This window comes from Acomys russatus, chromosome 4 (assembly GCF_903995435.1).
Source record: "Acomys russatus chromosome 4, mAcoRus1.1, whole genome shotgun sequence".
Classification (NCBI taxonomy): domain Eukaryota; kingdom Metazoa; phylum Chordata; class Mammalia; order Rodentia; family Muridae; genus Acomys; species Acomys russatus.
The window spans coordinates 32,148,152-32,172,677 of NC_067140.1; the positions used below are offsets into that span (position 1 = coordinate 32,148,152).

At 39.0% G+C, this 24,526-nt stretch overlaps 1 protein-coding gene across 2 annotated transcripts in view; it reads right to left on the bottom strand.

The window, feature by feature from the left end:
• The window catches only part of Hsd17b12 (hydroxysteroid 17-beta dehydrogenase 12), a 142,617-nt gene that overhangs the window by 11,897 nt on the left and 106,194 nt on the right, over positions 1-24,526 (bottom strand). For both annotated transcript variants that reach the window (XM_051144206.1, XM_051144205.1), the window contains 4 exons: positions 22,462-22,526; positions 21,621-21,665; positions 7,647-7,681; positions 470-551 (listed from right to left, as the gene is read on the bottom strand). In XM_051144206.1, coding sequence (XP_051000163.1) covers positions 470-551; positions 7,647-7,681; positions 21,621-21,665; positions 22,462-22,526 — 227 coding nt within the window. The remainder of the gene's footprint in view (positions 1-469; positions 552-7,646; positions 7,682-21,620; positions 21,666-22,461; positions 22,527-24,526) is intronic.

Sequence of the window (24,526 nt, forward strand, 5' to 3'; positions counted from 1 at the left end):
ACAGAGTTCTGGAAAATTCCTATCACACTCAAGAAGCGGCAGTATCTGGAATTCTGGATGACATGGTAGAATATTCACTTTGCCACTGGTCTATTTCCTTCTTTCTGTTGACTGTATCTATGGTGCCGGCAGGATGTACTTCCTTGCCGTGTGAAGTTGACTTGCTCATGTTAGCAGCATTCCCACTTTAAACTCATTAGTATTAGGTTCTAATCATCTGGGTGTACTGGTTTAGGCTAAGTCTCTATGGTAAGCATAACTGTTCCTGCTAAAATTGGTAAACTACTAGAGAACAAGATCAAAGCATCAGTTGCTATGACACACTGCCCATGTGGGCATCTTCCTGTCCTTGGTCCATTGAAAAACTATGAAGCACAGCATTTCAACAAAGTTTAAGCTATGTTAACTTCCCAGGCTAAAAATCACTCGTCAGTCTTCTATTGACATAATTTACTGTAATGTTCCTCACCTTGGTTGCAGAGTAGACTGTCAACAGTGGAACCGGGAGCATGCCACTGGCAGAGGAGATGTTGAGAATCACCCCTTTAGATCTAGAAAGGAAAACATACCATGAAAAGTGGGAAAATCATATGCACATTTGGTTGTGAATTACAGTCAAGATAGAACAGAGAACAAGGTTGCTGCTCTAACACACACCTCCCTGCCTCTCATGAGCATTTGCTATGTCTGGCCAGTGAATGAAGCATAATTCAATGAACTAAAAATAGCTCTTCTTTACGATGAGCTCATTTCCCAGTCTTAGTAATCCGAAGCATGACTGGATCAGCTAGATAGTCTCCTTTAGTCTTCTCTATACTTTCTGGGGTCCTTTGTGGCCAAAGCATCAGAAATTCTTACTTACACGGTTGAGGGATGGTAGAATGCTTGCCTAGCATGTGCAAGGCACTGCAGTCAATACCAGCAGAGCAAAAGCAAACAAACACCCACACAGACAGCTCTGCTCTGGCATATCCTCTCACTGCCCACTGCAACAGTATGTGTAAACACTTCCCTCTCAACAAAGGCCTGGGCTTCTAGACACCAAAGCCCACCTTTGCTCATACACAATCAAGTATTTTGTAAAGCTTTATATAGCAATGGGTGACATCCTTATAACTTCCCTGGGTAATTTTGGGCTTGAAAATTACACGAGTCTGTACTTCATTAACTATTTATTATATTGCCAAAAGACAATGTTCAACTTTTTCCTATGACTTTTGGAGAGTACTGAAAGATAAGTTGGGCAACTCCCAGGAATTTCTGCTTCCACAAAGAAATGAAAATCAGTTTTCACTTCATTTCATTTCATAAAGCAAAGCTGTAAAACATAAAACAGCACAGGAAACCTGATTAAATAGCATATGTGAGTTAATTTGGATATAAATCTGAAGAGAAATAATCCTCAAAGGTCACCATTCCATCTGCCAGCCTTTAGACAAGGTGCCACTGTAGCCATCAAAGGGAAGTCTGGGCCCTGTTTCATGGGTGTCACCAGAATCTATCCATTGTTTAAATCCTTATCAATAATACATACTTTCCTAAGCAGTGGAACCCACTAACATCTTGGTGACCAAAATAAAATTTCAAATTTAAGAATGAAATTAAGAATTTTTAATGTTAAAGGTGGCTAATATATTAGTTACATCATTCTTATATTGGCATCTCCTTTTTTTAAGGTTAAAAAGATTTTTTTTTACCCCTTCCCAGATCTAGCCAATGGTCAGAATATTCTCCACAGTTGAGTGGAGAGTGTGATACGACTTTCTCACATACTCTGGTGCCTCACATTTGACCATGTCCCCTGGAGGGGGAGACCTGGTGGCACTCAGAGGAAGGACAGCAAGTAGCCAAGAAGAGACTTGATACCCTATGAGAATATATAGGGGGACGTAATCCCCCTCAGGAACAGTCATAGGGGAGGGGAATAATGGGAAAATGGGGGGGGGAGGAATGGGAGGATACAAGGGATGGGATAAACATTGAGATGTAACAAGAATAAATTAATAAAAAAAAAATTTAAAAAAAAAAAAAAAAAAAAAAGATTTTTTTTTTTAAAATCAAGAGTTAAACCCCAGGCTTTTTAGATTAAAAAAAAAAAAAAAAAAAAAAAAAAAAAAAGTAAGTTAGCAATAAATACCAGTTATTTCATTTTCTGCACCTGTAAAAAATTCCTTTGATGAAAGTGGAACAAAACAATCTTTTATTACAATCAAAGATCGTTCTTTGATAAAAATGGAATAAGAACCACGTCTTCAAAATTATCATTTTAGGGTGTTGAAAATATTCCTCAATTAGACTGTACTTGACAGCTGTCCAGCTCTGAATATGCTAAAAACAACTGAACTGCACAATTTAGACAGATGTGTGGTTTACAGCACGTAAAACAAGCCAACAAATCTGGGAAACACAAGAAAAAAAGCTGTTTATATTAGAACACATAGCCTTTAAGCTAGGTGGGATTCCAATGAGGTGGGATCACAGAGCTGTGGCTACTCTGGCAAACCGCACTTCCTGAGGGGCAACGCCAAACTCACAATCACTCCATATTAATCTTTAGCCAGGAACTGCTGCTCTGTCTTCAACCATACAGTGTAAGGACAGAGAAAGCTTGTCTAAGGTAGACCCAGGTGATGCTGTCCCTGAAGCCTCAGCCTGCCACTACTGCATAAAGCCAGGCGCTGATCTGTTACAATCATGCTGGCTGGAGTGGCTGCATATGCCCTTGAGCAAAAGTCACATTTTTTTTTCTGCTACTTGCAAATGAAATATAAAGTTGAAGGTAAAAAGGTTAAAGTTTAATGCTATGACTTCAACAGAGGAAAAGTCATTTAAAGATAATAAAAGCTCCTTTCCCATTTTACAAAATAATAATAATCTAACATGTAACAATGATGCAGTCACTCTTTTATTGATATATTTCTTGAAGTAACTAAGATCTTTGTTTCTCAAATACTCTACTCTGACTAAAAATTTCTAGGAGCTGGAGAAATTGCACGCACACTGGATGTTCTTGCAAAGACCTAGATTCAGTTCCCGAAACCCACATGGCAGCTCACAGGTACCTGCAACGCCAGTGCTAGAGAATCAGTGCCCTTTCTGGCTACATGTGGTATAGGCTTACATGCAGGAAACATATCCTTACATATAAATTTAAAATAAATAAAAATCCAAAAGAAGAAGAAGAAAGAAAAAAAGAATAAGAGAGAGGGAGAGAAGAAAGAAGAAAATTACTAGTGGTAGAGCTACTAAGTCAAAAAAGTACTTTATGAAAAACAAAGAATTTCAAAGTACATCAAAACATATGTAAGACTGTCAGAGTTCTATATAAAATGAGAATACATTAGATGTGAGTAAATAGATACACAGCCCACACTTTTAATTGTATCAACTGACAGCAGAGAAAGCACCCCACCTACCAATCTATCCCACTGATGAGAACACACGTATCTGTCTACCAAACACCTTCCTATGATTCCTCCCATAATAGTATTCAAATCTTTCTTTTCCAAGGGCAAAAATAATTCTGCCTGTATCGGAATCGAACACTAGTATCTTCTTATGTAGGAATGGGGGCGAACATTTGGACCTGGGTGGCACAAAAGCCTCCGCTTTACAATCAACTACTTTGTGTAGCACTAATCCTCCATCTAAGCAGAATTAGTGACGTCAAACTAGTTTCCATGGCACAGCCGGGTTCATGACAACTCGGTTACATCAAGCAGAAGGGCAAAATAGGCTATGCTTAATTGCACACAGAGATGAACACGAGCCAAGCTGGTTAATCTCTCATTTTGGAGGCTTGGGAACAATGCAAGCACATTAAGGATCTCTGCTGAAGCTCTGTTATTGAAGACCTGTGTTGTTCATACTTCAGAACACCTTAGTTTGTTGTGACATCAGATAAACAAATAAGGTAACATTTTCGTGATGTGATATTCATAATTGATCTCACTGCCTGCTTGCTAGCCATCGTATGATGGTGGCTTGGAGGAAGAGATCACAGTGAATCTACCAGAACTAAAATGCTGCAGAAACAAAGCAGAATGATTAACTCCATTTCAGGACACGCCTCTTCATCTCCATAGTCACCTGCTTTATTAATCCTCCCAGAAGCCAGTCAATAGGCTTGTCCAGTCCTGTAAACGCAGCAGCTTTCATTTGCAGCTTCCTTACAGCTATGCTCTCTAGGATTCCCTTACATTTGAGCAACTCCTCATGAGACTCCCTTAAATTGTCACCTGGATTTTTAAAAATTGCCAAGCTTTTGTTCTACAAATGCCTCACTATTCTCTCCGGCTCCTGTAGCACTCCTGTGCTCACCTCTATAGGAACACTATTGTCATAGAGGAGTAACAATCTCTTTTGAAAGAAGTCACTAATTCTGGTCTGACTCAGGAAACCTCAGCATTGCCCCACCCTGCAGCAGAGAAGGGAGGGGAGCCAGGTCAGTCAGTGTAGATTGTTACCCAGACAGAGAGTGGTGGCTACAGACTCCATCTCAATCCTTTACATTTCCACTACACATGAGAGAAGACAGAAGTGCACTGTTATAGGGTCATTAGAGAGTTTTCTAGGCTTAGATGGAAAACGGAAATTGATGTAGACAGTTCTCTAATTGACTCCTAAGAACACAGAGAAACTATCAAAACAGTGCTCAATGTCAGAGAAGAATCATGGAACACAGGGTCAGACATACAATTAGAACCAGCAATCAAATTCTCACACTATACAAATATTGCTTTCTAAAGAAAGTTTGCAAACATTTAGCACATGAAAGAGAATTACCTGCCCTAGAACGCCATAACATGTCATAATTCCACCTTAAGCAGTACAATATGAAAGAGGCTATTTTTAGCCTTCCCATGGTTGTTATGGCAACCACCTCCGGGCTCCAGCTGTACACAATGTTTATAATTCCAGGGAAGTAAAGAGAGCAAGTTTCCCAATAATGTAATTATGCACTTTCTATATGTATGGTGATAATACCTTAGCCTGATTATTGATACTTATTTAGTGATAGTTGGCTATAGCTCTAGAAGGTTTAGAAAATTCACATACATCAGCGAAAGGGAGGAGGGAAACGAAACCAATAACAAAGGCTCTTTCTAAAGGACACTGCTGCTACTCAATGAGAATACCAATCCTATGGAAACTACCATAGAAACAGGTCACTTTGGGGAGGTGTAAAGAGCAGCTGGAATGAAGTCACTTGTAAGGTCTAAGTAAGACCACTCTCAGACACCTGCACACCTAACGCTTTTCCTTCCTTTGGCAAACAACTGACATTTCTGCCCTCCCCCCACCCCCTTGCAGTAAGTTGCAGCTTGTGACGGATGGAGTGCTGGACAACAGAACGTGCTATACACTCCTTCCACGGCTGACCCATGAAACCTCCCCTAAACCACCCAGATTATCTTCCTCTACCTGTTAGCTGAGCGAAGAACTATTAAGACCTTAAAGACTGATGGCAGAGCCCCTAGATGGAAGAGCCTAAGATTTCTGAAGGACTAGGTAGAGAAATAAGAGGAAAATAAATCTTTACCCTGATAAGCTATGAAGGTAGGGGGATTCATTTGTTACTGCAGTTAACACACCTTGACTAATAATATACCTAGTAACTCCTAAAGCTCCACTGGTCATAGATGTCTCTTCTTCCAAGACAAAATACTGATTAATAAACTCTACAAACATGTCCAACCAGTACTTAGCAAGCACCACAACCTCCCCTCTCCCGCGCCCCCCCCCCCCCGCCCCCCCCCCCGCCACTTTCCTATGAAGCTAGCTTTCTATAGCTTCTGATAGCCTTCTACCAGGCTGTTTATCAACCTCAGTTTAAAATCAACTTAATTTCTTGAAAAGCAAGGGTTGAACTCATCTGGATTCTCCATGCTAGGCTCTGCTGGATGAGCATGATTTCCTCTCCTCACACTGTCCCTTCATATCCAGTGTCAGCTGTAACTGTGGTAGTGCTGCTGGATCTAGAGATGACGCTGAGTCTCCAGCTCTGCCTCGGCAACACATGCTTCACAGCACCCCATCTCACTGAGCTAAGGGGGGTAGTTACTTTGAACTAACTCAAAGCACTGGGCTTGTCATTCTATGGATCCAATACTTTCTGTTCATTTCCTTCTACACAGTGTCCACCAACACATTTTAAATTTTTCTTTCACAATACTTCAATGGCTTACAAGCTTGACTTCCTTGTTTTGTTTCTTCAGTGTTGAGGATGGAAACCAAGGCATGCTAGGCAAATGCTGCAATACTGAGCACCTACCCCAAGTCCAAAGGTTTCTTTCTTTCTTTCTTTCTTTCTTTTTCTTTCTTTCTCTCTCTCTCTTTCTTTCTTTTTGTTGTTTTCGAGACAGGGTCTCTCTGTGTTAGCCTTGGCTGTTCTGGAGTAGCTTTGCAGACCAGCCTGGCCTCAAACTCAAAGTGATCTGCCTGCCTCTGCCTCCCAAGTGCTGGGATTGAAGGTGTGTGTCACCATGCCCTGCCCAAAGGTTTCTTTATAACACTATTTGCAGATGTCAAAACTCAGATTAGGACAGTGGCCCAAATATCATCCTTATTGGATTCTACTCTGTCTCTAGTCCTATGTCCTACCATTAGACCATGCCCACCCCTCACCACCTCATCAGTCAATAATCAGTTTAAAGTCTTTAAAGGAAAACTTTACTAAAATAAGGCAATTAGAATATATACAGTACATGTAAAATAGAGTTACAACAAACTTTGCTGAAAGACAGTTTCCCAATCACTGTGCATGATCAAAAAATGGGTTTCTAAGCCCCATTTCTTCACCCACAAGGTAGAATGAGATACAACAAATAAATAGATTTGATATGGATAAACTACACTCCTTGATGGTCTTTTAACAGATATGGATCCTTGATTCCTCCTGTCAAACCTTTGATGGAACTCTAAATTAAAATGACAAAGCGGTCCAACATTCAAAACCAAGTCTCTTCAGCAGGTTTTCTTTGAAGGCCTAAACAACATTTAGATTCTTGTGACAAGGACAAAAAGGGGAAGAGGTTAATTATATTTCATGCTTGGTGCTATCTCACATGTGGAAGTGCAACCACATATTTCTCAACCAAAATGAAGACATTTAGGGTATTTTATTGCCACCCAATTCCAATTGGAACACTGATAAGACTAGCAGGCATTGCCTTTTCCTCCAAGAGTTAGTCTGACACTTGGCCACTTCACACCATGCCTTAGTCCCTTCTGCATCCATTCCCTCAGCAAGAATGAAAATACCAGAGGAAGGCATCTTACTTCAGGACAGTCAACTGATTTTGGCTCTAAGTGGCTACAGCTTTAAGGAGGTATTCCCAGGAATATCCGAGGAACTCTATCCACCCCCTCAGAATAGCAGGCAATTGAGTTAGTGAAGGTGACTCAGGCTGGCTTTTTAATCCTCATCTAAAGGAACCACCACAACCCTAGGGAGGGAATAAAAAAGTCTTGTGGAAAAGGCCTCCTCCACCAATGACTCATGCTCTACTGTATGAGTCGCCTGGTGTTAAGACAGAGAGTTAGGTTCATTAGTCACTTTAATGAAATTCTCAAAGAAAGGATTCTCCCTATAAATAATAATGAGCTCCGCAATCACAGTGTTTGTGTGTGAGCGTGTGACTCACCTTTCCACCATGCCAGGCAGCACCAAGTGTGTCACCTGCAGAAGAGAAAGCAAAACATTCATGATGGCTGAGGACATAGGCAACAATAGAGTGAAGGACACCCACCCACACCAGAGAGAAGGGAATCATGAAGCTCTCATCATTCTACAGAGAGCAGCTTATTTTATACACTCTGTATAAATTTACCGTGCTAGGAGTACATAAAGCGAGCACACTGGGAAAGTTTTCAGTGAATGAGGCTAAAATTAGCCTTGTCTAAAAAGTAAGGCTGGCATGGGCACCTTCAAATAACAAAGGTTCTATGGATAGTGGACATCTTTTAACTCCTTCCCAGAAAAGAATGAATGTCACAACATCCCAGCTACAAAGATGACTTCAGCTTTCTCATCTTAAGGGCTCAAATAATCTTTTCTGAAGGCTTGGGGAAGAGAAGGCTATAAAGTGATATGTTGGCAAATATTAAGTGCATTCATTTCTTCTGTAGTCCAGCTAGTTGTGAGTAAAACACATCCTTAACTTAACCATCTGTGGTTTCTAGTGACCAACAATGAAAAGGTGACGTGCCGTTCAGCAACTTCATAATTAATGGCTAAATACACACAGTGATGATACAGGCTACCACCAAGCTCTGTTTGAGCATATTATTTTTCAAGAAAAGTTAGAAGTGCAACCTTTGTCAAGATGATCTCACAGTTAAGTCTTGACTCAGCTTGTATTGGTTCTCTAAGCAACATAAGCTGAAATGCTTGCTTGGTAAGCATAGACATTCTAAGCCTTTTGTCTTGAATAGTAACACCAATAAAAATGATAGTATTTTGATAAGTGTTTTCACAGAAATATTCTGAAGAAAAAGGTTGTAAACCCTTTCTGCAGCCAAGTGTGCTATGTGGAAGTCAAAGATCAACTCCAGAGGTGCTGCATGCACTTATCAGTGAGTGAGCTCAAGCTGCCACTATGTTGTTAAAAAGAGGGACTGACACATCACAATTTCAAAGTAAAAGTGTATCTTCAGAGTTTAGGGAATAAACTACAGAAATGAAGATCTGACCAAATCTTCTGACCCAGAGGAAAAAAGGAAGCTGTAAGAGCAAGTGTAAGCTGCAGCTTCCATACCCACTCCTTTTCACACAGGGCTATTTTCACGTAACTCATCCTCATAGGGTGAGGAGGCAGAGACTATCAGCTGTCTGTCAGCTTTGTTCTTTCGTTATGAGATGCAGATGAAGCTTCAGAGCACATAACTGCTTTCCCACTCTTGTTGTATCCCATAAGAAAAGGTTTTACAATTTCTCTCACAACTGTGCATGGCCTAGAAGTATTTTATAAGAAGTAGAATACACACTGTCTTGGCCACGGACTCAGAAGTGTGAAATAGCCTGTTTGCTCTGCCATCTTTTCCACTTCTATGTAGGTAGAATGTGGCTTCAAGGAAGAAGCCATTGTGACACCAAAGTGAATGGTGTATGTGGTAGAGTGTCAGGGTAAGAAGCAGGATCTTTAGTGACAGAAGAGCTACTGTGCAGCACACTCAGCACCAGCTCCACTAAACATCCTGGGTATGACCTTGCTTTGAATCTGACAACTGACCCACTTTGATTTTGTTAAGTTGTTACTGGACCTAACCAATACTCTTTTGGTTTGTTTTGCAGTGTTTGTCCATACTAAGCAGGTATATGCCACTACCCTAACCCAGCCTTTTAACCAAAAATTCTAACTAGTAAGATTGACCATTCATGTTGATAAAGACTGATCAATTTTAATATTTTATGACCACCCCCAAGAAATATACTAAATATTTTACAGTTTTGAAAAGACAGTGCTCTCTTTTCAACTTTCTTGATTTGCTTTACCAATTCAAAATGTCCCTACTGGGGCTTCGAACTAGATGTGACAGAAAGAAGTCAAAGTAAAGGCTTGTGTCAGTGTTTGTCATTCCAACAGAGTCACCTATCTCTCCTTTTCAGGTTAAATAGTAATGTCAACTTTGCTCAGTATTTCCCATGATTTGTCTTTCCAGAGGCAAACAACATCTGTTTAATACTTAACTAGTAAATGCTAAGGGCACTGTCGTGCACACTCACACCATAGCTCTAACTCTAGCCCTTCTTATGATGGTGTGAATCTAAGCTAGGTTCTTCTCTGAAGTCCTAATATGCTAAATGAAGAAGGTATCTACATTACATGTTGTTATATTTGTTTGTTTTTTCGAGATGGGGTTTCCTGGTGTAGCCTTGGCTGCCCTGGACTCACACTGTAGACTAGGCTGGCGTCAAACTCAAGAGATCCATCTGCCTCTGCCTCCTTGAGTGCTGGGATTATAAGCATGCACCACAGTACCCAGCTGGTTGTTACATTCTTGGAATTATGTGTGTGTGTGTGTGTGTGTGATCTCACAAATGGCATACCACAGAAAGACTTGTAAAGGGATACTGGTGTTCCCCACACTCACACTGCACTATTTCAGGATGTAGCACCACTGAGCATTCAATGCTACTAAAGCATTGTATGTCCCACAGTTTAGAACCAAGAACAGTAACACATTTTGAGGTCATCCATTTCAACTGTACATACAGAAGTTTTTGGATAATCCTCTCAATATTTTAAAATATTTCATTTGGGATCTCATTGGCATAATAGAATAATTCTAAGATTAGGCTGTAATGATTAAAACTCTTTATATTTACAAACAAACAATCAAACCTGAACATTCAAAGCAGAAGAATTTTACAACTTCATAAAGTTTTAGGAGACCTCTGTAATATGTGGGTAAGAATCAATGAACTGAAATCACAAAGCACTCTTGATGTGAAACTCAGAAGATAAAAGGTACTCAGAATACCCCCTGCATATCACCTGAGAACCAGGAGCAACACCTTAGAGTCAAGAATCATCCTTCTCTTTTATCTGCCACTAAGAGGCAGGGTGGAAAGAACTCAGGAAGGACCCTTAACAAGATGCTCCTATCCACAGCCAGGGGGCACTGGTGCTTAGGAAAAAGAGTAGTTACAGCTAGGAGCCAGGCAGAGCTTCATAGATTATATTTTGGTTAAGCATAAACAAGAGTTCACTTGTAGAAAATAATACTAGAAGGAACTGAATGCAAAAAGCAAACTTGTGAGAAAATAAATGTATTCTATTAAATTATTAGACTACTTTGTTTAATGGATGTAAAAATATGTACAACTGGTTAGATGTGTTTTGTAGCTTGCATCTGTAGAAGTCATCAGGGTCAAATACACAAAAGTAAAGCAGGCATACTGTGCAATATTTCATTGTAAAGGATGAATTGTATGCAACCTTAACAGTATCTGAAACTGATTTCTACTTATAAGCACCACATTCTAACCAACTGAAGTAACTAGCAAGCAACAGTATCTGAAAGGGGTTTTATTTAGCACATTTCATCATGGGACAATAATACATTAGGAAGAGGTCCCCAAGCATTTTCATACAACTTATTACTCAGTTCCCAAAAGTCCTGAGTCCACCAGAAACAGAAGTGCGGAAGATGATAAAGAGTAGTTTAAAAGTATTCTGTCTTTCTCTCCCCTCTCTTTCTCTCTCTCTCTCTCTCTGTGTATGTGTGTGTGTGTGTATGCATGCCCATATACACACCCTTACAAGTATGTCATCTGTATTAAGCAAGACCTGTTAACTGAAAAGTAGCAAGTAGAGCTTAGAAGGGCAGCTTGCTAGTCCCTATAGTAGTGTCACACACAAAGGGGAGGAGAATGAATGAGATTTGCAGGTACCAGTTAATCTGGAGAATTACCAGGCAAGCTCAACCAGTACAACTTTTGGTTGAAATACTAGGGAAACACAAATCAGAAGCTTTAATTTTTCTTTTACTCTACATCTTATTTCTGCTTTGAATGAAAAAATAATCAGGAAATTGTATCAATAGCATGTTAAGAATTAAATGTCTTTTGATGACCTTGTATGTACTAACATGAGCAAATATATTCTGTATAAATGTAAACTAAAACGAGAGGTTTGAGTAACTCAAGGCAAAAGAATAACAGTGCTCTGGGTAGCTGGTTGCTAAAGAGCCAAAAATATACCCTGACTACTCAATGACCAGACAAATCAGCAGCAATGACACGAGTCCTCACAGGTAAAAGTGAGGTCTTCTCAGAGCTTATCAGGTTCTACTGTTTACTTCTGTGTGCCATAAAATGGAAGCTCATTCAAAATAAAACAAAACAAACAAACAAACAAAAAAAAACCCCTAAAAAACAAAACTGAAAATCCAGAGGAATTAACTTGAATTCTTCTTGGTTTTATAAAACTGACTGAAATTTTCATTATGCTGACATTACCTTCCCTGTCAATCAGATTCTAAGCCATAAATCCAACTCCACGCCATCTTTATTTGGGTATGTATATACATATCATTTTCAAGTATTCAAAATATAAACAGTCAGCCTTCATTGTGTTTACATTAAACTAAATTCTCTTTAACATCACATTTACATAGGACATTTATTTAAACTACATCGTTAAGTCTCATTTTACTTTGCATTTATTGACTAGTATCTTAATATCCAATTATTTATACCTATATACCCAATATTGCTATGAAATCTCACTGTGCATCTGCACTATATTTCACAGTTCACATGGTGTTTCTGGAGCTAATTCAATCTGCAGGTGATAATTACTGTGCCAGGAAGTTTGTTTGTTGGTTCTCTTTACATATTTCTAAAATGATGTTATAACAACTTGTGTGTTTGGTGGTTAAGAATATTAGTAAGTAGTAATAATAAACAGGACTTCTAGACTTATTTCTTCTTACCTGAGATGGCCTCTACAAGTGTACAGCAAATCAGTTTAATTCCTTTATGTGGAGGTTTGAATGAGAATCTCCCCCATAGGCTCAAGTATCTGAGCACTTGCCCCTAGCTGGTGCTGTTGTTTGAGGAGGTTTAGAAGGTATGGTGTTGCTGGAGTAACTATGTCACTAGAAGCAGCTCTAAGGTGTAAATACTTGTGTCCTTTCCAGTTTGCTCTGGGTGTAGGTCAAGATATGAGCTCTTAGGCTAAGAGTTTGCTGCTCCCACTCTATGCCTGCAGCTAGATGCCACACTTTCCCATCATGATGGACTCTTATTCCTCTGGAACCCTAAGCCCAAACAAATTCTTTTGTATGCTGCCTTGGTCATGTTGTCTTATCACAACAACAGAAAAGAAACTAAGACAGTTTTCCCCAAAGTAGGTGGAAGCCACCACAACAGAACTTTTACCATAAAGAGAACTTCAAAGTTTAGAGAAAAAAAAAGTTTCCTAATTATATATACACACAATTTTAGTAATGTTTTCATTAATCCATACCACAAAATTAAGATAAGGGCACTTTAAAGTTAATTTATACTGTCTCACATGTAGCTTTGGTGTTGTTTCATAAACAAGCTGGCCTACAGTCCATAAATGTACATAGTTACATGAATGATTTCCTAATGGCTTAAATGAGAATTCCTTCAAGGAAGCCACACGGGTTCATTTCCAAGAGTGAAATATTTATTGGTACAGATATGTATATTCTGGTTAGGAAAGAAACAGGAAGTCCATTTACCTCATATAAAATTTCAATCAGTATTATTAAATCATTTAGTTGAGATATATAACTCAAAAATAGACTGGCTGGCCTAGAAAATCTGTTGTATTAAAATGTAGCCATCTGTGGCCAGGATTATACAGGATTTATTTTCTTCTTAGTGCTCATATAGCTTTCAAATATTTTTGGCAACAATCATGCATTGCTTTTATAATTAGTAAAGCCTTTACAATCTTATTTCTTAAAAAATAAAAATAAATAAATAAAAATAAATCAGAAACAAAACTGCCAAAGCCTAATCTGAGTATTTCTTCTTTTATTTCTCCAAGCAGTTGCTGCTGTCAGAAGGAACCTACATACCCAGGTGACTGTCTAGGTATTCCCACTCTTTTTTATGAAAATTGATATAGTACACATTTCTTTATCATATAACCTCTGGGACTTGGTCATTTGTTCCAACATTCCTACAATATTCTAAGGCTCTAGTGAAAAGATTAACAATATTCAAAGAGCCAGGTAGGGCTGTACATGCCTTTAATCACAGCCTCAAAATGCTGAGGTAGGAGGTTATGAGTTTGAAATTAGTCTGGCACACACCAAATTCCAGGCCAGCCCAAGCAACATAACAGGGCCCTATCTCATGAAAAAGGTCAACCAATCCAACTTAAAACACTTGATTTAATAAGATCAATCTCACTACTACATGTGACTAGTGAATAAAGACAAACAAGTCACCCCAGAATCTAGGTTCAGCTTCATGAATCCAGGCTTTTCTTGAGCAAAATTAGGACCTATCCCATGGTTACTTTGTTAACCTCTGCCCTAACTCTACCTCCAAAGAAACATGTCTAAGTCAGTTTAGTCTGGATTTAAGCAACTGAGAAATAAAACCATGCAATTTAGAAGCAGACAGATTCTTACACAGAAAAATTTGAAACAAGTATTCAACTGAAATAAAAGGCAATTTAAAAAAATATCATAGTATAGTTGTGAGAAGAACTAACAATGTTGTACAGTGTCCCCCACCTTTGGGAAATGAGATGAGGAACTCGACTGGAAGCCACACCAGATGACATAGCACACATGTCCTTTGGCAAACTGTATAATTTGAGCTCCATGGAGGTGAGGAAGTGAGAACATAGCTTAATTAGAAATTCTTAGAATCTCACCTGTATAGCTAACAGAGTATTTACTGCACAGGGGGTGGAAAGCTTAATTAGACACAGTTTTTAGAGCCCTCCAAGATCTCAAAGTATTATTTGATTTTGCCTTTTCTTGATGTTTAAGGTTTAAGTCTTTGAGGAAGCTCAGAGTTCTCTCAGTCTGGAATGCTGGCACAGGTCATGAATAGAGCTTTTCCTTGCCCAATAATTCTACTTTAATCTACATTAAAATAATATAATAAAAAGAAAAAAAACTTTCCTTTTTTACTTTAACTAACAAGAATTGCTTGTTGACAATGCCAAACCTAAGCCCTTAATTTATACACTCGTAACAAAGACTATAAAAGGAATGAATAGAGTATCAACTGGTGTTTCCCAAGGTACAATACTTGAGTATTGTGTTTTTATTATCTTTTTCCCCCTAAAACAAGGTGACAATTTCTTAAAAGCGACAGATTGAAAGGAGATGACAAGTCCTAAAGTCCAAGCCACTGTCACATTTTTACCCTTGTGAAAGGTATGAGCTATGAGCTAAAGAGAACATCAAAACTAATCTACATGGGTGTCTTCATTTCCAGAAGAAAAAAAGCTATGGAAGAAGTGATGCCCCATAATCTGGAAAAACTCTGCCGCCGTTACATCTGAGGCAGCCTGTTATTGCCATCCCCAAGGGCTGAATGTACAAGTAATTTGAAGAGGGACAGCTAGTTTCAAAATGAATTAAGACTCTAAATATTAACTTGGAATATCTTCACTCAGAAAAGCCTTTGATGAGGGAATCAGTATTGAAGGACATATCCTACTTAGGATTTTAAAATTAGTTTCCTAAAGTTAACTTAAGTTAGGGGAGCAGAATATCAGGATACATTTCTAGCAAATTCCTAAATTAAATACAATTTGACTGAGGAACAAAACTCTCCTTGATTTTCAAACTAATATGAGGCTCCCCCTGCTGGTACTGTGTCAACTGCCAAAGGCATATCCAAGTAAGAAAGAAAATGAATGCTCAGGTGCTTTCCACCCTTTAATTCATCCAAACATTTACATCATGGGTAAGGCACAGCATTAGGCATTTTTGGGAACCAGCCTACAATGAAGACATGGCAATACAGAAGGAGAAAACTTAGCTTTTCAAAGTGTGTAACAAGGGCTTTGATGGCAGCAGGCGTTTAGGCAATAGTGTTTTGACAGCACTCACCTGAAGAAGTGAGACAGCCGTCTCTGCAGGTTCATTCTATTTGGAATTCAGAGAATACCAGGAAGGGAGATGGTCTGAGTACTTATGTTCACACAAAGTTCATAGGTGGAAACCCCAACAGTATACTACAGAAAGGGACTTTGGGGTAGATTATTAACTACATCATGAAGACAGATACCTGATGAAACCTGTTAACTTCCCCTTCACCATGTAAAGACACTGCAAGAAGGCACCAGCTATGAGGAATAGGTTCTTCTTCAGACACTGACTCTACTAGCACCTCGACCCTGAACTTTTCAACCCCCCAAATACATGTCAGATCTTTATATACGAGGTGTTTTTGTTGTTACAGCTAAAACCCAGGAGGTTGACTTGGTCCAAGCCACTCCAATCCTTCAAGTCCACTAAGCAAGCAAACTGCTCAGTTTGAGTAGACTAAGACCCAGACCTGGAGGAACTCACACTCAAGACTCTAGAAGCGCTGTTCACACAATAGAGAGCAGCAGGGATACTGTGATCTAGAGAGGCTGGGCCTAACCGCTCACATATTCAGCCTCTACTCAGCTCCTGAGGCTTGTGTCATGTGATTTCCATATTTTTCCCAAGATAAGCAGATAAGCTATATATCTTAAAGTGAAACTTTCTGCTTTTGAAAACTGAATCAACCAAAAACGTGGTGGTCAGCCATATCCAGCCACAGACCATTCGTCTGTAACCTTTGACCAAAGAAATTCTCACAATTTACTTCAACTGACCCACATTGACCACTGCAGGACTACATTTAGAGTCAGTGCAATTCTGAAGAATTAGAAGTTTGAATTTTTAAGATGCACTGATCTGTTTGTAGAAAATACATCAGCTGTACACTACTTAGGATTAAAGCAGGGAATAAGTGGACAAGGTGCCAATGCTCATGGTGCCTACACTGTGTAGACAGCTCAGCCCTAAGAAATGCAAAGGGAAGGGAAACCATGGGCCCAAGCCCAATCTAGTCTAGAAAGGACAGAGGTCCCTCCCACCTCAGTCCTATGCAGACAATTTCCTGTCATACATTGGTTGAGTTTTGACAAAGAAAGCCAACTTTTTACTTCCTGCTTGAGATTGCTCCTTTCTATTCTTCAATAAAGCAAATACCAAAATGCAACAGTATTTACCCAAGTGGAGGTGTTCATAAATTTTGCCTGGGCTATACTAGCATACATTTTCTTCTCTGGTGTAAGAAAGGTAACTAAGAAGGCTGGAATATTCCCTTTGTTAGGATGGAAACTTTGGTTTTCCAGCTTTCACTTTCTTTTCCATGCACAGTAGCAGCTTCAGGGGTGAGGCCCACTGGAAAGAAAGCTTTTGTCTCCTTTAGGCAGGGCCTATCGGCAGTCAAAGTTATAGCATCTGTATAGTGTTCACCAGAAAAGGAGGAAGTATTTATCTTTTCTTGAGGGTCCTAAAACAATGATTACAAAAATGAAAGGACAACTGTAGCTTGGAGTAGGAAGAAAACTCCAAGTCTGGAAGACTTGTGAAACAAGCTTCGAATCAGAAACAATCTGTACACATTAAGATCTGCTTTGTCTTTGGGTTGCATCTGCTTTGTCTTTGGGTTGCCGTAGACTCCCAGGCAGCCTGTTTGCAGTTAGCCTTCCATCTGCCTCTGGAGCAGCGCCTCCACTCCCATTTTCCAAACAGTAATCAATAGCAGTTTAATAATTGTATTTGTAAACTCTCAGTATTCTAGGGTGGAAATCCACCAGGAACAAAACAGAAATTACTTGAGAACTGGGGTGGTTCAATGGCCTCAAGCTTGCCTCTAAGTCACACTATTTCTGGAGTGAAGGTCATTGCTTTTCATTAGGTTTATTTTAGATTTTTGAGTCACAGAACATCTAAATCTGGGGGAAATACAACCTGGTAAGATTCCTCTTCAAATTTGATCTATTTGCCATACTGGCTACCTCTATAGGACTTGGACTACTTATCATCAGTATGAGGAACAAAGAAAGCTCAATTTAATCCCTAAAGGATCTGAGAGCACCACTAGAGAATCAAGCAACAGGGCTTTAAAGAATCCCTTGTGAAGGAAAAGATTAATGAAGTGTGACACATGGAAAAATCCTAAGCCACAGGACAAGATTCAAAAGTGAAACAACCAGGGCTGGAGAGAGGGCTCAGTGGTTAAGATCACTTACTGTTCTTGCAGAAGGCCTAGGTTTGGTTCCTAACATCCACATGATGGTTTATAAGCATCTGTAATTCCAGTGCTAGGGGATTCCTTTTTTGGCCTCTGTGGGTTCTTGCAATCATGGGGCAGATGGACAGGGCCACACGAGCACACACAATCTCTCTCTCTCGCCCCCCCTCTCTTACAAAAAACGAAGTAATCAGCTAGAACCAGATTGCTGAATGCCTTAGGAAACCTGTTTACAATTAAACACTAGGGGTCTGCAGCCACAGCTGCTCTGGTTAATATTTCTTTCCCAATATGCATGATCTTTTTATCTAGTGATGACATAAATTCCTTTTAGTTCAGGATTATTTTACTACTATAGTGTGGGGCTTATATGACTTTTATAATCACCTGACCTACTCACACAGGGCAGGAGAGCATGGAGCTTCCAACAAGATGCTGGGGCTCTACCTCTAATTTTGAGCATGAACCTCAAATCCAAGGCAAGCGAATCTCACCAGCATCCCCTGGTGCACTCCTTATTCTCCAGCATATTATTTGGTGGAGACATAAAACAGTTGAACCTGATGGTAAAGAAAGCCTGCTCTCTTTCTTATATAATCTAACTGAATATATTTACTGGAGCTCCAGGCTAGACATCTGTGCCTCAGTTTCCCTGATGCCCAACCACCATAAAACTTAAGATCCTGTAGCCAGACCAGTTTTCATCTCCTTTTAAGTTACTCCAGGGCTCACAGCAATCATTGCTACTGAAAATGTGGTTCTGGACTTGGCAACAAAATGCAATCTGCTATAGAAGGTGTAAGTCATCAAAATACTTTCTGGGGCAAATCACAGCATCGTAAGAGCCTAAACTCAGGAGCATCACACATAAAGCTTCAGCAAGGCAAATGCCCTTTCTCAGTATAAATAAAACACACGCACATGCAACAGAATACAGAGTGCCTTGTCATTGTACCACTAGCACTGTCTCACAAATATACTAGAGTTTACAGGTTCTCTATGTTATCAAGCTCCTGTACAATTCTGACCTCACATCACATTCTGCCTACTGGTTTACCACAGTACACCGACCATTCTCACTGCTCCAATGGGCCAATGACATTATGAACCAGGAATTCTGAATTGTTTTTTCATTATAACTTTATATCACAATGATACAAGAAAATTTAGATCCATGTTTAAGACTGCCTTCCCTCTTCTCCTCTGCCCCCTTCTCTTGAGACAGGGGCTCACTATGTAGATGGCCTCAAACTCCTCATTCTCCAGATTCAGTAGCCCAAGTCCTGGGATTAACAAGTATGCATCATGAACTGTGGTGTTTATCATCACTTTTGAAAATGGGCTGGCTACTTTGCAGGGCTGTTGGATTTGTGCTTTTTATCCATGACACACACCAGCACTATTTGGTCTTTAAGCAAGGATGAGATGGATCACATGTTGATCTGTGCTAAGATGCTGCGTGAAGGACACGCTCTGTGGTCATGGAGCAGGACACACTCCAGGATTAAGGGCAGGACCTTGACCTTTTATCATTAGTATTCTACAGATGGCCAGGCCAAAATTCATGTAGTGGGAAACAGGAGGCCAGCATTTAAAGCAGGGCCAACAATGAAGTGTCAGCAGTAGGAATGTAAGAGAAAACACGAGGATCTAGAGTGAAACTCCACACAGCTGAGCTGATGGAGAATGGGAGTTATCAGCAGACAAACCCACAGCTAGTATTAAGAATTCTGCAACGTACACTTTAGGCACTTGAACAAGGTTTTCTCATTAACTTAGAACAATATATTGTAAAACACCTCACACTCTTTTAACACTCATTACTTTCAAGCATTTGGCAAAAATACACCAGGAAAAAAAAATCAGAGTAACAGTAAAAATCATTCATTTTAGAAGGAAATCCCACAAGATATTGAATAGAACAGAATTCAATTTTTATTTAAAACCTTTGTTTTCTAAAAAAACCAAAACCATTATTGCATGTATTTAGTTAAAAAACAAACAAACCTTTATCAACTTTGAGTTTAATAGCAATAATAACACTCTTAGAGACTTTTTCCTTCCACTCCCCGCTGCCCCAATCTGTCCGTCTCTATCCTTTTCTTTGGCCCTTTCTTCAGGGTCTCATGTAGTTCAAGCTGGCCAAACGTGATCTTGAACTTCATGCCTACTAAGCAAGTACTCTACCCACTAAGTAAGCAAACACTGGACCTACTGAGCTATGTCCCCAACTGAGTTTTAGAGACATTACCTTGTTTCATTCAAAGAAATCATTGAGCTAAAGAGAAATGTCGTCTTGAATGCGCATATGAAAACTAAAGAAAAAGGTAATTTACCCCAAGACAAAAATGGCTAGAAAATGATAGTTCCTTAACTATCCTGAAATCTTACAGATTGTTAAAGGATGAATATTAATATAAATATGTAATGAAAACACCCTTAAAACTATGTACTATATTAGATATTAAAGGCTGGCTACATTAAAAGCATCAGTTTCACAAATGTGGATCTTGCTGTTTATGTATTCACATCTCTACTGGTGACTTATCTGTTCACTTAAATTTCAGTTTAAAAAAAAAACACGCACACACACGAGAGGGTGGACACCATGGGATAGATCCCCTTGATTTGTAACAAGGAAGAAGATACAGTGTAGTAATTATTTGAAGAAAGTATTTCCCACTTTATCACATAATACATTTGAGGTGCCTTTTACAAGCTAACCAATGTTCTTTATCGGTAAGCACTGAATTAACATATCTAAGCATTTACATTACCCAGGGAAAAGAGAAACCATACATGAAAAGTCAGGCCAGATGTAGTAGTACTAGGTTCTTGGACTTGAACCAGCCACGTGAGAGTCATTGTTTATTTCTCTCAGGACATGATGACAGGAGGATAGTTTCTCTTGAAAATTCACAATAGAGAAAAACACCAAAGCCCCACTGCAAAGTGAAACATTTATTTATATTTATTTTATCATTTTAAATAGTTCTGAGTTAGACTATTTCTCATTTCCTTAAACAAGCTAGCATACACATGGATTACAAAAGTGTGCTGGCTTTCTAGAAGAATGTTCAGATTTTAAGTGTGTGCCAACGCTCATGGGAATCCAGCCTCTGAGCAGTACTCCCCCCCCCCCCCCCGTTTGTCATGTGTAACTCAGTAGTACTTCCAAGGTTCTTGTTCAAGCACAGCTTAGATGCTTATACTCTCTAGCTATTGTTCCTTTCAGCAGAGTCACAGTGTGATCTGTGCCATATAGTGTAACATGACTATAACACATATTTAGCAAATAGTGAGCAGGACAGATATCTTCATTATTCTTGGTTTCTTTTGGGTTTTGTTGTTGTTGTTTGAGACAGGAGTCTCACTATGCAGCCCTGGTTGGCCTAGACCTGGCTGGACTTGAATTCACAGAGCTCTGCCTGCCTCTGCTTCCTGAGTGCTGAGATGAAAGATGTTTGCCACCATGCCAGGATATTCTGGCTGGCTATTGTGTATGGCTAATAAAAACTGATCTCATTGGTTTCTAGACTCTCACCTTCCCATATAAAAGTGAACTGTTATGTACATCAAAATGAAAACAAATCATGATCAGCAGCAAGCAGCTCGTCTATCAACCTTTAATCTGAGGTTTTGAAGTCCTGATACTCACCATGGTGAAGGTGTATAGAAGACACATGTGAATTATTAGATTGTTAGAAACTTAACTAAGACAAGCATGTTTGGTGCTTAGTTTTCTACTCCTGGAGACATAAGGAACTAGACCACATTCACCTGGAATACACATGGTAAACACAGCTGACAGAAATGAGCCAACAGAATCTATATCAGTGTTCTCAGATAGAAAGCACCAAACAAAGCTGCTTACCTTGCAAACAGAAAGTATATTAATATTTATCAGTTTCTTGATGGTCTGCAAAAAATAGGATAATTTAATATAATTTTACTAGGAAAGTAATGAAATTACAAATACATTTTGGGGTGATACATCTGAAGCTTCTTCAGATATTACAAAGAAATGAAAATACAACAGGAGCTGGGGTCAAGACATAAAATTTTGCTTTATCTCAGTATCTGTAACAAAAGCAGTAACTCATATTAATATCAAAAATGTAAAATAAATGAGCAAATCAAATTTGAGAGTGAAGAGACACATTAAATTCAAAATAAAACAGTTATTTCCTTTCAACTAGTAGGGAAATCAGAGATGATTGAAGCTAAGAGTTTCATTTCAATTGATTTGAAAACCTGAGATGATCCTTCAGAGATGCAACTTCCTGGTTTTCATTAAAGGATTATGCATGTAACAAAGCTGTAGCGTTCCTTTGGTAAAGCTAGTTTACTTGAATCAATTATGCTGCTATTTATTAACATATTTATGAGTTTTTAAACTAATTTTTGATATCCCAATACTTAAAATAGAGCAATCTTAATCTAATAAAAACAATAAAAATAAAATTAGAGCTATTATTGACCCTGGCACTGTATAAATGACAGTATAAATATTTTTCATTCAATTCTTCTAGCATTCCTATGAAGCTGCCTATTTTACATTTATGGATGAATAAACAAACTTCTTATGGTTAGATTCATCCCCACAAAAGCCAAGCTGTGAATGTAGACAGCTGGACAGCTGGACCCTGATGCTCAATCCAAATCATTCTTCCACACTGTCTCACTGATGCTTTCATACATCTTTAGAGACTTACATTGTCCAAGTCAGGAACTTCCAAAAAGTACTCCGGATACTCGTATGACATCCCCACGTTGTTCACTGAAATAAGACAAGTAATAGCTAGCACATTTATTTGAATAACGTACTGAAATATTGAGTTTAACCTATTGAGACTAAAATGATACATATAACTGAATAGAATATACTTCCTGACTGGTGTGACCTTTCTCAAGAGCTTTCTAAAACCCTCATTACTCTGGTTAAGTGTTCTTTCCTTCTGGGAGCCTTTCTGTCCTTGCCATCTACACACCTCCCCATCCATGCTACCTCCCCAGAACGCATGCTCTTCCTTTACAGATAGCGCCACCCATTCCCCTGCTCCTTACCCCTTCATGTTGTAGAAAGAGCACAGTGCAGGAGACTGGAAACATGGGTCTTAGTTACAGCCCCCTCACGAAATGTGCGACCTGAATAAGTCACGCCCAGGTCACATCTCAGCCTAGTCACTGTTAATCTAAGAGTTTACTTAGTCATGTGACAAATATTTGCCACATATTTGTAGGCAAAGTATGTGTTCCTAGAATGTAGAAAGGACAGAAAGAAAGGGCGGACCTCTCCTATCATGGGGCTTATTACCTGGTAGAAAGAGAAAAGTTCCCAACCCAAAGAATCATTTATTTCACAACAAAGTTCCAGTGTCATGACAGTCCATTCCTAGAGAGCCTGACTTCAAGGCTTTCTTTCTTGTGGTAGCCAGGAGGGCAGGTGAGACCACATATCTCTGATAAATGGTCCCTGGAAGGCTGAGGCCATATCTAAACTTTCTTGAACCTTCCATGCATAATCATCTAACCTCAGCTGGGCGCTGATACATTTATACATATTAGGTCTCATATTTGAATACTCAGTTATAGGCAGTTTCGCTAGGCCCAGAAAGACAAAGATAAAATAAGGAACATTCCCAAGATGGATAAAATATTCCTGACTTTACATAAACTAATTCACAAATTAGATTATCTATTATCTCCATTTAACTGCCACAACAAGCCCATTAGGTAATTTCTTTTCTTTTTAAATTTAGAAATGTTTATCTTCTTTTTTATTATTTAATTAATTTATTAAGATTACATCTCAACTGTTTTCCTCTCCCCCGTTCCTCTCCCCCTCCCATTTTCACCCTATTCCCCTTCCCTAATTTCTAAATTATACCCTAGAAGCTGAAATCCATAGCACTTAAAAAGAACGTGCCCAAAATCACAAGACAAACTATGCCAGAACTCAAACTCAGCAGTCTGACTGCAGAGTCTGAATTCTAATCACTAAAGATGCTATACACCTTATCCTGGGATTCCCGTAGGAAGAATGGATACTAAACAAAACACTGATAGCAATGTTTAACAAAACCAAAGCACTAGGAAAAAGTTTCAGTTTCAAGAAGATAATAAAATTCTAGTCAGTTGGCTACAGCCGGATAAACTTGGTAGGAATACATTTCTCAATAGACTAACTAAATTAATAGGTGGAAGGAAGTCTGTTACTTATACCTGAGCCTTCAGATTTTCCTTTAAAAAATCTGTGAGAATGGCTTGAACAGCTCACTAAAAGCCATCTGAAAACAAGAAAGCCAATAGGTAGGAGTCATGCCCACCTGAAGGAGGAAAATATCTAAATGGCTAGTAACAGCAGGTCTAGATTCATTTCTATCATATTCTTCCCTCTACCAAGTGTCTCAGCAATCACATTTACAAAAGATGTTAAAAATTAAACCAAATAACCAAAGGTAAGGCCTTAAATTCAGTTGACTTTAGTTTAAGCACTGCGAAGTTATAAAGAATAAATAGTTTGTAATTATTAAGTAATATAATTGTAAATCGTTTAAGATGCAAAACTGGTGGGTTACTTTTGTTATTCTGGAATCTAGACCTTTGTAAGTGGAACAGTTGACTTGCTATCTTAGCATGTGCTACAAGCACAAAACTGAACTGAGGAAGCACAGAAACAACTCAGCAAACTGAGGAGGGTTATTCTGGCTAGAGTATTAACAGCAGACAGTTTCCTAAACTGCCTCTGCTAACTGAGTAAATGAAACTAGCAATGCT